Consider the following 12,833-nt stretch of genomic DNA (forward strand, 5'->3'; position numbering starts at 1 on the left):
GTCCATGTTCCTTTGGCTAATAATGATTTATTTTATGTGGTTAGCAAGCCTCACTTATTTAGAAGGAGTTTTAGAGTGATTAAAGTTTGAGCTAGCTATAGAAATCTTTGAATTTTTAGCCCAACTAGACAATGCTCCAATGCTACCACTACTACTTAGCTTGAGCATTTTTGAGTTGTGTGGAACATGGACTTTTAATTGTATATAAATGTCTTATCGTGGAAATCTTATTTATGCAAAACTTACAAGCATATATAGCCAATTAACCAGTGTCTAAAACTAATAAATATTTTAAGTTAGAAAAGGAGAAACACCTTGGTTAATGTAGTCTTGAACTTATAAAGGTAGTTTGGCCACAATATATAGCATACATAAAATAAAGTTGAGCTAACTGCCCAAATTACAAATTCATTTGTTGGCCCTCAAAAGAAGGAATTTCCTTATTTTTTTGGCAATAAGTTTTTTAAAAATTTATGTTTTTATATGGGAAAGTGTTTTAGGGTGAATTTACTGTAGTCTTTCATATGTTATTTAAGTGTAGGCAAATTAGGATTTGCAATAAAAGAAACAAATAAAAGTTTTAAATCTCAGACTCATTTCCTTAAAGGTTTATAGAAAATTGAGACTCTTACTTGGTGATTTTTCTATATAACTTACTGGATAACTTAACGGATCCACCGGCATGGGCTTGTGCCACCCAAGGTAGATTGGGAAAACTAGAAAAACGATTAACATGCGTCCGTACCTTTCTTGGGAAAGAGAGGGAATATTCAATGAATAATTTACTCATCAAAAACGATGCCATATTAGTTTTCAAAGCCATGAATCACATTGCTCCTGATTACATGCGCTCAAAATTCCTTTTGACAAAAAACTGTCATAATCATCAAACAAGAGGAGCTTCAAAAAACAGGTTCACACTTCCCTTGGTCAACACGGAATTTGGCAAAAAAGCCTTCCCATTTAGAGCTGCAAAAGTGTGGAATAATCTTCCAGACCAAGTGACCTGTGATGGAAGTCTGCTTTCGTTTAAGACTTCCATCATTATTTATTTGGCAAATTCTAATGGAGATCACTTTTTAACTTTTTAATTTTTGTTTTTTATTCTTTTTCTTTTCAATTTTCACAGATTATAAATGTTACTATGTTTGATTGAGCTGAGGCAGTCTAAGGTTTATCACTTTTTGTTTCTTTTTTGTTCTAGTGGTCCCCAGTGGAAACAATCCACCAACTATAGGTTTTTGTGATTTTCTGGGCTAGCCACTTTAAATATTTATTATTATTATTATTATTACCGGTATGGTCTTTAGTAACATCAGTGGTCGTTTTAGAGGTGGGGCAGGCGGACTTGTGTAGAGCCCTCTAACAATCTCGAAATGCGGCTTAATAAATGTATAATAAAATAAATGTTTATTGAAGTGGCAGACACTACTTTCTCTGGTAGAATGTTCCAATCATGAATAACCCAAGGAACAAATGAAAATTTTCATTTATCCAGCCTACTATGAGGCTTCCATATTTGTGTCCTCTTGTCAATGAATTCTTCCTCAGTTCAAAAAAGTCTATCGTGTTCAAATTTTCATACCCATTCATTATTTTAAATACTTCTATGATGTCAACTCTTAATCTCCTCATCTCCAGAGACATCAAATTACATATATCACATGGGTATAATGTTTTTAGCAAAATTGTTCAGTAACTGCTTTCCTATCAATAAAGACATACTAGCCGTTAGCCTATGGAAAGTCTATGGTAAAAATTCACATTTGTTATTTTTAGCTTAAAGGTTTCGTGCATGGTTTAGTGTGACCAGGTTTTGACTGACAGAGTATTGTTATAGAGATTTTTACAGTATGTATGTAAATGAAAAAACCATTTACTTTACTCTATATTATGTATGTATTATAAGGATAATATACATATGATATACAGATGCAGCAGTCATGGAAAAACCAAACATAAAAGCTTTGTTTAATTATTGCCGAAGAGGAAAAATAAATAAACTGAAGTAAGTGAAAATATATTTTGCTCTTAGTTTTTTCCAAACTAATATTTATTTCACTGGTTAGAATTCCATATTTTCTCTTTTGTTTTGGAAAATTCGAAAATCTAAGTGGTGGAGATGTAGTGTCCAGGCTTAAGCAAGAACAAGTATGTGGGGTTTTATGTGACATTAATTCCCTAGCATGTTATTAGAATTTTTTTGTATGCAATTTTATGGCATAATAAGCTGATGAGCATATGGTGGCATGCAAATACAGTATTGAACTTTTTTATATAAATATGTGTGGGTGTCTAATCAGTATGCAATCAGTTTTTTAACTACAGACTTTTTGCTAGCTCTTTTTTCCTCTGCTAAAATTTTCTTTACTCTGCTAACATTTTCTTTCATTCCAAACACTTCTCTTCCAAATGTGAAATATTTTTTTCTCCATAAATTTAAAAAAACCTGGATCTGATTGTGGTCTTTAATTTTGACTCACGTTTTGAATAACCTTTTTGAATGTTCTTACTTATACACTGTATAAAAAAGCTTTATGATGTACTTAGGAATGTTTAAACTGTCATGCCATAATATGAATCTAAAATCAAAAAAACATGTTACCTATGTATTAAACGTTTTTAATATTTTCATTTTTAGGCAGCTCATTGAAGATAGTGATATTGAATTGAATATATGTGATCAATGGGACAGTACTCCACTGTATGTTGATATTTCCAACTACAAGTTCAGCTGTAATGTTATCGAAAAGCGTCTGTCATACTTTCGTTGCCCAAGTCTCATTATTCATTGTTTGTAGCAGTTTGAATATTTTAAAGCAGAGTCTTTAGCCAGATATTATTCATGACATTATGTATTTGTATTTCATAGTTATTATGCATGTTTGTGTGGTCATGAAAAAACTGTTGAATACTTGTTACAAAATGGTATGATTAGGTTGTTATATTTCTTCGTCTTAGCTTTTGATAAAAAAACACATATAGTTAAAAAGTTAAAATATTTCCAGCTTGCCATCTTCAGTAACTAAAATTTTCGTATACATGCCTTATATTTTGAAATCTTGGACAAATATTTAGGGGCAAAATGTCAAGCCAACACATTTGCGGGAGAACGTTGTCTGTATGCAGCACCAACTCAAAAGATTAGGGAGATTCTTAAAGATTATAGAGCAATAACTAAAGATTGCATTCGAAGAGACAATTATGTGGGATTCTTTAATAGGTAAGTTATTTTTATAATAAACAATTCATTCTTGTGTGTGATTTAATTTTTTGCATTGAGTGAAACAAGACTTATTTACAAGCGTAATTTTTACAAAATGAGTGAAGTTATACATGAGTATATAAGTTAGGTTTGTGCACAGCTGGTTAAAAAATAACAAAATGAAAATTCTCTAAATTATACAGACATGATTAAGACTATCTTACTGACATTTTATCATGAAAAAAAACCTTTTGTTCCTTTGTTTTATACAAATAAGAAGTGACTGAAGAGAGATTTCTTGAAGAGATTAAAGACAGTAGAATTTTAGTGATTCTTCCTTGAAGTAATTCTACATGAAGGTTTTTGAATAGCCATTTCCTTTAAATTAATATAGATCTAGAAATCGTACCATCGATTTTGCATCTTTGGCAAGAGAGCGATTTTATTTACTTTTAAAAGTGGAAACGTTTAACCTCCACTAATAAGCTGGAATAGAATTAGTTTTTAAATTTTGTTATTGCAGGTGACACAACTGTGCTTAAGAAATATTTTGCCCAGTTCACAAAAGTTTATGCTTGTAAAATGTCAAACGAATTTTCATTCTGGTAAAAATTTCTAACCCTATATTAATTTTGATTTCTCGCTAATTTGGTGATATCTTTCTCTGCATTATCTCTTCTATTATCTCGAGTCTAAAAATTAAAATTACCCTATGAAATTTGTTAATATTCGATACATAAATTTTCCTAGATGTTTAGACAACCAAGCTTATAAAGACTTTTGTTTTGTTGTCCATGGCCGTCATTTCTTTGTACACAAAGTTATTCTGGCATCAAGATCAACGTATTTCCTAAATATGTTTGAAACGAAATGGAAATGTAAGAAATACCTCCATATCAAACACAAACTCGTAAGTATTGAGAAAATTTAATTCACAGTCTAACTGTTGGACAGTTTTTATAGTTAAATACTATAAAAACTGTTTTTAAATACATATCAAGCACAAACTTGTAAGTATTTGAACAGCACATATTACTCATAATAGCTTCTGATGTAAACTTTGCACCGCATGCTGTATTCTAAGTAATGATTTCCACAACTATAAAGTCTCTTTGGGTTTTTTCTACTTCATAAAGCATCATATGTTATTTTTTTGTTACACTGATAAGGTTAAATTTTCCTGTCCAATATCCTCTATCGTAATAAGCTTATAATTGAATTATTAAATTGCAAAAAAGCAAAATACCCATTTGATTGACCTTTTTTCCAGTCTTTTGCAAACTATTTGTTTAATGTACAGTAAAAAATAAGTTGAAAAGACCTTCGCTCAATGTATCATGTTTAAGGCGAATCCAAAATGTCGGCAATACCTAATTTGTAACATAAACAGAACTAACATTTGCAGTAGAATGTTAAAAAAATATTTCCAATTGAACATTTCTCACTAGGATTTTTTTTATATAATTCACAGCCTAACCGTTGGACAGTTTTTATAGTTAAAAACTGTTTTTAAATACTATAAATATAATATCTTCCAGGTAACAATTTCATCATTCCAATATATGTTACAGTATGTATACACAGGTTAGTATTTAATGAGGTTAGTGTGACCACACCGTTTGAGGAAATTTATTTGGCTGTTTATAATAGCAAAATGTATGTCCTTCCCCGTTACCTAAATATATCTCAACATTTCGTAATAGTAAGAAGAGTTACTTGTAACAGCACTTTTACAAAAAACAAATATCACATGCCAAGGCAATAAGACTAAAAACATTAAATCTTTTTTTTTCAAAAACAAATCTATATTATAATGCCCGTATACGTCTTCCCGTCCGTCCGTCCGTCTGTCTGTCACGCAAAATGGTAGCTTAGCTGCGACAGGCGGACCCGTGGATTTTTCCACGGGCTAACAACTAGTAAAGAGAAATTACAATGGAATTACACATTTACATCCATGTCTTTTAGATCGTATTGATGTTCCAATATGTGAAATAAGTGATTTGAAAAGATTGAGCAGACAATGTCATCTCTTTGAATTGGAAAAAAAGCTGGATGAAGCACACAGACATTGCTACTTTTATAGTAAGGTCGTTTTCTTATTTATTATAAATTGTGTCTGAAGTATACCTGTGTATTATCTAGCTTTTCTTGTTCAGTTTATTTCCAAAATTACAGACATGATATAATTTGTCTGCTACACGTCGGAAAACTTGTGTAACGTCGACAATTTATATTTTCTTTTGCGATAGCACGTTCGTATATACGAACAGCGGTTGTATGAAGAGAGAAAATAAAAACATTCAGCTCAAAGAATAACCACGTCGGCAAAGATCAAAAGTTTGCCGACGTGAATCAAGAGTTTTTGCTAAAAATCGGCAATTGCCGGGTGCCGACATGAATTAAAATGGTTGTCATAGCACAGATCACCAAGCACATAGGTTTTGTAGCTTTTCCATTTTTTTTTTATTTTTGTAGATGACACAGAAATCGTTTATAAACCACTTTTTAATTTTTTTCATATATTCTGTATAAATATTTAAAAATAATAGTAATAATAATAATATTTCCTAAGGGCCTAATGGCCAACAATTACAAAAAATTTATATTTGGATTTTACCCTAAGGTTCTTAAATAAATCCTTTAATTGTTTGTTTTTCATAAGAAAAAATAGATGTTCCGAACTGTAGGTGAAAATACGCCTTACTTATAACAGAATCGTCATCCTTTGTTTCTTAGCTGGTACCAAACCCAAGATGATGAAAGATAATGTGTCCATATTGAGCATACAGCCAGAATTCAATTCCTCAGCTTTAAGTGAATCTTACATGTATTTAATGCATTATTGTATTCCTCAAAATATCAATATAAAAGTAAGTACTATTATAAGTCTAAGCTTGTATAAGAACACCAAGGGAAGATTACTAGTCTATTATATTTTTAGTCTACCTTGTTGTCGGAGCATTTATTCCAGTAATTCTAAAGAATGTTAGGTCCAGGCAGGACAAAAGTTTAATCTAGAAAATTTATATGACTTCCATACACCACGTTGATGAATATTTCTTAGGTGTATATGTTACGGAAATATGATCAGTTGAGGATAATGCATATTAGCTTTCAGGTTATTGTTATGTATAATAACAGGTTAATATGCATAATTCCCGAATATAAAACCTACATAATGTACCAATTTTTGGCATTTATCAGCATGCTAATAAATATTTGTTAGGTGTATATGTTACGATCAATTGGAGATTACGTTAGGGTTAAAATTATTTTCATTAGGCATAATTACCAGTTAATATGCATAACTCCCTAATTTATCACAATCTCCATAACATATACACAAGAGACTTTATTTTTTTCTTTGCACGAAGTCATTTGCTTTCTATGTCCTTGAATAGTCAACATTATACAGGAATTATAACTGATAGCATAAACAAATCTGATTGGTCAATAGTTCTTGCGACCGATAGGATAGATCGATAGATCAAAAATTTTCTATGAGTTATGTGATGGTCAAAGTTCTGATTAAGTGGAAGAATACATACCAGTTTTTATATATACATTTTCATCCAAAAAATATCAAAAATATAATGTTAAAGAGAATGTGTTACTGCTCTCTCTTACTTTCGTTTTAAACCAATCCGGAGTACATGTTGTTTATAAATAGCTCATGCTATCATTTAGAGATATCCAGAGGAATTACCTGATATATTTTTCATCGAATTGCCAGAGTTTGAAGAACACTCATCCCCAGGTTTGTTTATAGGATAATTGTACTGAAAGAATTTACTGTTGGAAAATAAATTTAGTCAAAATGTTGTAATTCTAAAAATTATACAGCGTAAATCCTCTATAAAACGCCCGGAGCGGTTATTTTGAGAGGGGCGACGAAAAATAGGTCGATTTAACGCATGTTTGAATTATCTGAGGTTGGAGTTAACCGGAGTATTTTATAAGAAAGTATTAACGAAAGTTCAAGGGACCCAAGAAAATGGTTCGAGATAATAAAAGTTAGAGTTATTCGGTGTTCGAGTTGCCGGGAGCTAACTATAATATCAATAAATCGTCCTGTTTTGCATCAAGAAAAAAAGAATGAGGAAAGAGACTTAGTTGGACACCTCCAACTAAGTCGATTCCCTTATCCTCCTATTGCAGTCATCGGAAAGCATAAAAAAAGATAAATAATCACACTGAGGAAGAACAACTTAAACATTTGTTATTTGTCTTTACCTATAAAAACGCATGTGGTAATATTTCTGTATTAAACGCCCCTTAAAAGAGGCGTCTATTAGAAGGGATATTAAGTAAAGGGGGCGTTTATTAAATATTTTGGTTTTTTTTGGGGGGGAGACCTTTAGCAAAAGGGAGCGTTTTTTAGAGGATTTACAGTATTCTAAAATTTCATAAATTTCAAATTAAAATTACACTATGTTAACCAGTCTTTTATAACACTTTTTTTGATTTAGAAGGAAAGAGTGATGTTACTGAAACAAATAGTTTTCCTTACACTGATATTTGTTTTCAAGTCAGTGGACACACTTTCTATGGCCACCAGGTAAGCGCTTGTTTTATTTTTGTAATAATTTATTTTATTATGACGTCATAGCTTGCATCGTCTTTTTTAAGAAATAACATGAATAGCATTCTTCAGAAGCTTTTCTATTCAAGGTTAGAACTCGTGTTCACAATAACAGAGTGGCCACACTTTCTAAAATAACCTATAAAATTAAATCCCTCCTAAAATAATTTAAATAGCCTAAAATTTGTACCCAACATATTGATTCTCCAAAAATATCGTAAAGTTTGTATGCAATATACAATTGATTTTTCTGTATATTTTTTCATATTTTCAAAAAAGACTAGGCTTTATTATTAGCAATTCTATATTTCATACTAAGATCTTGTCAAAATCTGAAATATAAACGATTTTATAAGTATTCTCCAAAAATTTGATCCCCAAACGTCCCAAATTCTCCTAAAATCTCCTACTCTGATAGGGGTGGCTTCATTTTAAAAAGGCTACCTTAGGGGGGATTTTGTCAATTTCGCCAAAATTAAATCGTTATTCGCAAAATTCAGGAAGAAAATAATTTTTTTCTTCTGATTTACCTGGAACTACATATAATAGATATGTGAATTTCAACTTCAGCAGTTTTTTGTCTGTATGCCTCCTATATATAAGCGCTTTTGAAAAATGGAATAAATTTAGTCATCGAATCTTTAAATTCGCGAAATTTAATTTTTGCTTAAATTATGACATTCTAACTTCGCGAAAATTTATTCTTAAGATAATTAATTCCCTAAGGTAATAAAAACTTGAGAAAAGAACGTCTTGGCGGTAGCAATATGGAAGCAAAAAAATTGAATTGAGTTTAAAATTAATCTCTATATAATAGTGCTAAATATGATATGATTCTACCATGGCACACCTAGAACAAAAGAGTTTGGGAAAGGGTGTGAAACTGGGGCATAAAAATGTTGTTACATTTAGTGATATGGGTGTTTTGGTTTCGAACAGGAAATATTCCAGTACAAAAAGTACCGCTACATTTAAATGACCATTCTGTCCAAAAAATTGTTTAAGTTGCAAAAGTTGAAATGTATGGCCAACCTATAAGAATAGACAAATATATGCATGTCAAAACAAAATTATTTTTACCTCCAAACTTTATCAAAAACAAAAACTTTTTTAAATTACTAGAGCTCCACTCCCACTCCGCCTTATATAATTTGTGCAGTACTGTGATATTAAAAAGACTAATTACACGCCGTCGTTGTTCTTAGTTGTTTTTTCGTGGACGGAGTGATTATTTCAACTCGCTCGCTCACTTCAATGAATTATCTTCACTGGATAACCAACGTCATATACCAACAATCACCCTAAATGACGTCACACCGGAAGCGTTTGCCGTCATAACAACGTTTATATACACAAACCAATGCGATGTAAGTGTATTTACCACGTTGTATTTTGTTTATTCGTGTGTCAAAACTAGGTGGTGCTACGGATGCACGAAAATACGATGCCCTGAAAGTATTTTTACGTCAGACGAAAATCTAAAACCCTTGGGTGTATTTATTACAAACGAATCTGTGTTTTTTTCTCAAGCTAACGCCTAGTTGTTGTTTTTTCTATAGATGAATGACTTTGAAGAGTTTTTGAAATAACAAAGAATGTTACTGCGTGTGCTTTCAGCGACATTCGTCTTGCATTTTATTTTCCTTTTTTTCTTTCCTGTAATTTGTTTTATATCTTATTTTGGTATCTTAGACATGAAAATTCCAGAAAAAAATCGAGATATTTGGGGATTTTTTATTTATTTTAAACAGCCTGCTGAGGAGATATTTAAAAGTTTTTTAAAAATTATTTTCTGTATAGATACCTGATGAAACCATTTTGGAATTGTTGCATTTATCTTCCTTGTATTTACTTCCTACACTAAAGAAGAAGTGTGCTAATAAGTTGTCCGCCATGTTGGATTGTGAAAATATAGTGGCCATTTATCAACTGTCAAGGCTGTATAATCTAACGTCTTTGGAAACGTCTTGTTGTGAGTTTATGGCTAATCATTTGCACGAGGTTAGTTTTGATGTTTCGTAAATAAGCAAGGCAAACAACTCGCATAAGTCGCATAACGGAAACTCGAAAACATAATACACTCGCTGAATTCATGTTCTTATCCCGCCTACGACGGTATATGTTGCACTTTCTCCCATAAAGTGGGTTTTTTCATCATATGTATGCTCCTTCAAAGTATGCCTTAAGAACTTATATGTCACGAACCCCAGGATGGGAAACGGACAGGGTCGGAAGCTGCAAAATTAGCGAAATGAAACATCAAGATGTGGTATAATTCACGGAACATTTCCCCGGTTTGGTGATTCCAAGGTCTGTTAGCAAAGTTGTTAGAAAAATGAAAAAACACCAAAAAATAGGGCGCTGTATATTTTAACTATGACTTTCAAATGTGAAATAAAAAATATTGTCCTTGTTTAAGGTTATCGATAGCGATGAGTTTAGTGAGCTGGTTCTAGCCGATGCGACGGAAATCAAAAATCGTGAGGAAACTGATTCCATCCCTGTGATTGATGATATTCGATTTCAACTTCACAACTCCGCCCTACCAGGTATGCAATCTGCCGACATTTGTTACGGAAGTTCCGCTGATCAAAAATTTGAATTGTTGGAGAAATTGCTGCTCCGTCTCGGCCTTGATGCTTGATTGCGAACGTTCTGAAATTTCATGTTTCTCGACAATATTTTTTAACAAAGCATAAGAAGAACTTTTCAGGTGTTTTACTGTCTCACAGTTTAATTTTTTTTTTTTATTATTTCATACAATTAGAAGCATTTTGTTTTTAGTCTCTCTTTCAATTGAGTAGAAAATTTAAACTCCGAAACAGCCCTATTTTTAAAGTACTTAATTTAAAAATTTAAAAAAATATATGAACGTCGTCATATATTTTGTTATATAAGTCAAAAACTTTCAATCAAAGATACGCATGAATCTTTATTGTTATACTATATTATATTATATTTGTTTCTCTTGTACTATATTTGTTTCTCTTGTACTATATTTGTTTCTCTTGTACTATATTTCCAAGTGTGATATTAGTTGTTTTAGCACGTTTTAAAACCACTAACAGTTTCATATCTTTCTCACTGTTGTAATATACATGTTTTGATATCTTATCTACGTTATTTTTTCACAATTAGCTGCGTTTTATTTTATTTTCAATTTAATTTTTGTCGCACGTGTTGCGTCTTGGAATTATATATATAATATGTACAATACTTTGTATTCTTGCTATAAATGTTTATTCTATTTTGTTGAAAACCAAAAATTATTCTAAATTTCCAAAAAAAATCAAAACAAACCGCCGCCGCCATATCTTTTAAAGTATAAAACATTTAATTTTCTTCTGAAAAAGCTTTCCGTCACCATCATATCTATAATCGGGTTTATGGTCATTTCAAATTGCAGTGCAGGTAGAAGTACCGCAGCATTGGCTTTATATTTTGGTTTTGATATGCAACTACAGTTGACTCTCCCTAATTCGAATTTCCACGGGGAAAAGTTTCTGTAATTCAAACTTTCAGCTTCAGAGAGTGAAATTTGAATTACAGAGAGAAATTACGTTATTTCAAAATCAAGAAAACAATTCATTCAATCTTTATTTTTATAGTTTACACAAAAAAGAAACTCTATTTGATCTATTCGGGTTGCATCACTAATTGCTTTTCTCAGGTCTACAAATTGAATTTGTTAAAGCCCTGTTTACACTCTAAAATTTGAACTAGGGAGAGAATCGTGCTGAAAAAACTGAAAAACTGTTCGAATTATAGAAAGTTTTAAATTATAGAAATTCGAATTAGAGGGAGTCAACTGTAATATTATTATGTTTTTCGTTGTAGATTTATAACTTATAAATCTTGCCTGGCATGTTTCAGTATTCTTCCATTATGTTTTAATATTTCTTCTTTAATAATACTTCTACAAATTGTTGTGTTCTGCGGTTTAAGCTCTAATCTAATCAAAGGAAGGGGCAAATAAGTTTCTGCGGATGGATTGTCCACAAACTATTCACAGAATCGTCTGATGGGATCAAAATTGGAGAAAAATTATTTTTGTCGTTAATGGCCCTACTCAAAACTCATTACACAATTTTTTTTATAACAACGTAGGGGTTTTGGTCAATTCTCAAATTGCTTATCTTAGTCAATATCTAGATCTGAAGTTGCTTAACGATTTCTTTATTTTATTCAACTAATTTTCGTAATTTATGTAAGAAGGGAAAAGAAGTAGTAAATAAGTCATATATTTGGCAAGAAAAATTTTTAAAAATAAACTAAGTGCAGGTGCAACAAAGAAATGGCACCTATGAAAATACAAAAAAAAGGACACTGGTAGCAGTTTTATTTTCAGTTGAAATGACAAATTTTCACAGATGGATACTTACCAGATTTTCGCAAAACTTAATTTCGCGGATTAAGACAAAATCTGCAAAATTTAATTCCCGCGAAAATTTATGCGAAAAGTACTAGAATTAATGTAAGAAGTTAAAATTTGTTAAGATGCAAGTGCTTCTTTTACTTTATTGTGCCTTAAGGGAAAAATTTATTTGTGGAAGAAACTTTTGCGGAATTTATTTTTGCGGATAAGTGACCCAAAAATGGCATATTTTGCGGATTAAATTTTTGCGGATAGCGACCTTAAAAGAGATATTTCGGAATAAATTTTTGCGAATGCAAGAAATTTAGTAAATCAAAAGTCGGGAAAAACCTAATTTAGTACCTAAGTGTATGAAAAACATCCGATTTATGGAATATCATCTTTCTATTTTTCATCACAAATGTAAGATCAAATATCGTCGAAAATATTTATACATGGATCGTCCTCCACAGCCCACTCCTCTTCGTCACAATCATATTCGCCATTGTATGTAACAAAACTTGCATCTCTTCAGGGTCGACGGTTTTTCGAACAACGAAGAGTAATAAATAATAAATAACGTTTTACTTCTCCTTTTTCAACGCCCTTTTTTATTCTCGTGTTGTAAAGCTAAAATGGCCTTTAAATGCAAAGCAAAGTCATCAGATCGATTCTTTACGTATAAAGTA

The 12,833-nt window shown here is 31.4% G+C and overlaps 1 protein-coding gene across 2 annotated transcripts; it reads left to right on the forward strand.

Annotated features, from left to right (window-relative positions):
- The first annotated feature begins 1,887 nt into the window (after window positions 1-1,887).
- LOC130625304 (ankyrin repeat and BTB/POZ domain-containing protein 1-like) lies at window positions 1,888-11,665 on the forward strand. 2 transcript variants are annotated; one of them, XM_057440359.1, is made up of 13 exons: window positions 1,888-2,008; window positions 2,642-2,704; window positions 2,873-2,928; window positions 3,079-3,223; window positions 3,956-4,115; window positions 4,744-4,789; window positions 5,174-5,290; window positions 5,945-6,078; window positions 6,896-6,965; window positions 7,678-7,766; window positions 8,996-9,157; window positions 9,591-9,791; window positions 10,210-11,665. In XM_057440359.1, the coding sequence occupies exons 1-13, from the start codon at window positions 1,944-1,946 to the stop codon at window positions 10,432-10,434; spliced, it is 1,533 nt and encodes a 510-aa protein (XP_057296342.1). In that variant the 5' UTR covers window positions 1,888-1,943; the 3' UTR covers window positions 10,435-11,665. The 2 variants fall into 2 exon arrangements, with proteins under 2 accessions (XP_057296342.1, XP_057296343.1); XM_057440360.1 differs by having other exon boundaries at window positions 7,681-7,766.
- The last annotated feature ends 1,168 nt before the right edge of the window (window positions 11,666-12,833 follow it).

The sequence above is a fragment of the Hydractinia symbiolongicarpus genome, chromosome 14 (assembly GCF_029227915.1).
Source record: "Hydractinia symbiolongicarpus strain clone_291-10 chromosome 14, HSymV2.1, whole genome shotgun sequence".
In the NCBI taxonomy this organism is placed as follows: domain Eukaryota; kingdom Metazoa; phylum Cnidaria; class Hydrozoa; order Anthoathecata; family Hydractiniidae; genus Hydractinia; species Hydractinia symbiolongicarpus.

Excerpts from the sequence above, each read along its gene's own strand:
- LOC130625304 (XM_057440359.1), top strand. The coding sequence starts at position 1,944 with ATGGAAAAACCAAACATAAAAGCTTTGTTTAATTATTGCCGAAGAGGA. Across the intron at positions 2,929-3,078 it reads TGAATACTTGTTACAAAATG|GGGCAAAATGTCAAGCCAAC; the intron begins GTATGATTAGGT and ends ACAAATATTTAG. Across the intron at positions 3,224-3,955 it reads TATGTGGGATTCTTTAATAG|ATGTTTAGACAACCAAGCTT; the intron begins GTAAGTTATTTT and ends AAATTTTCCTAG.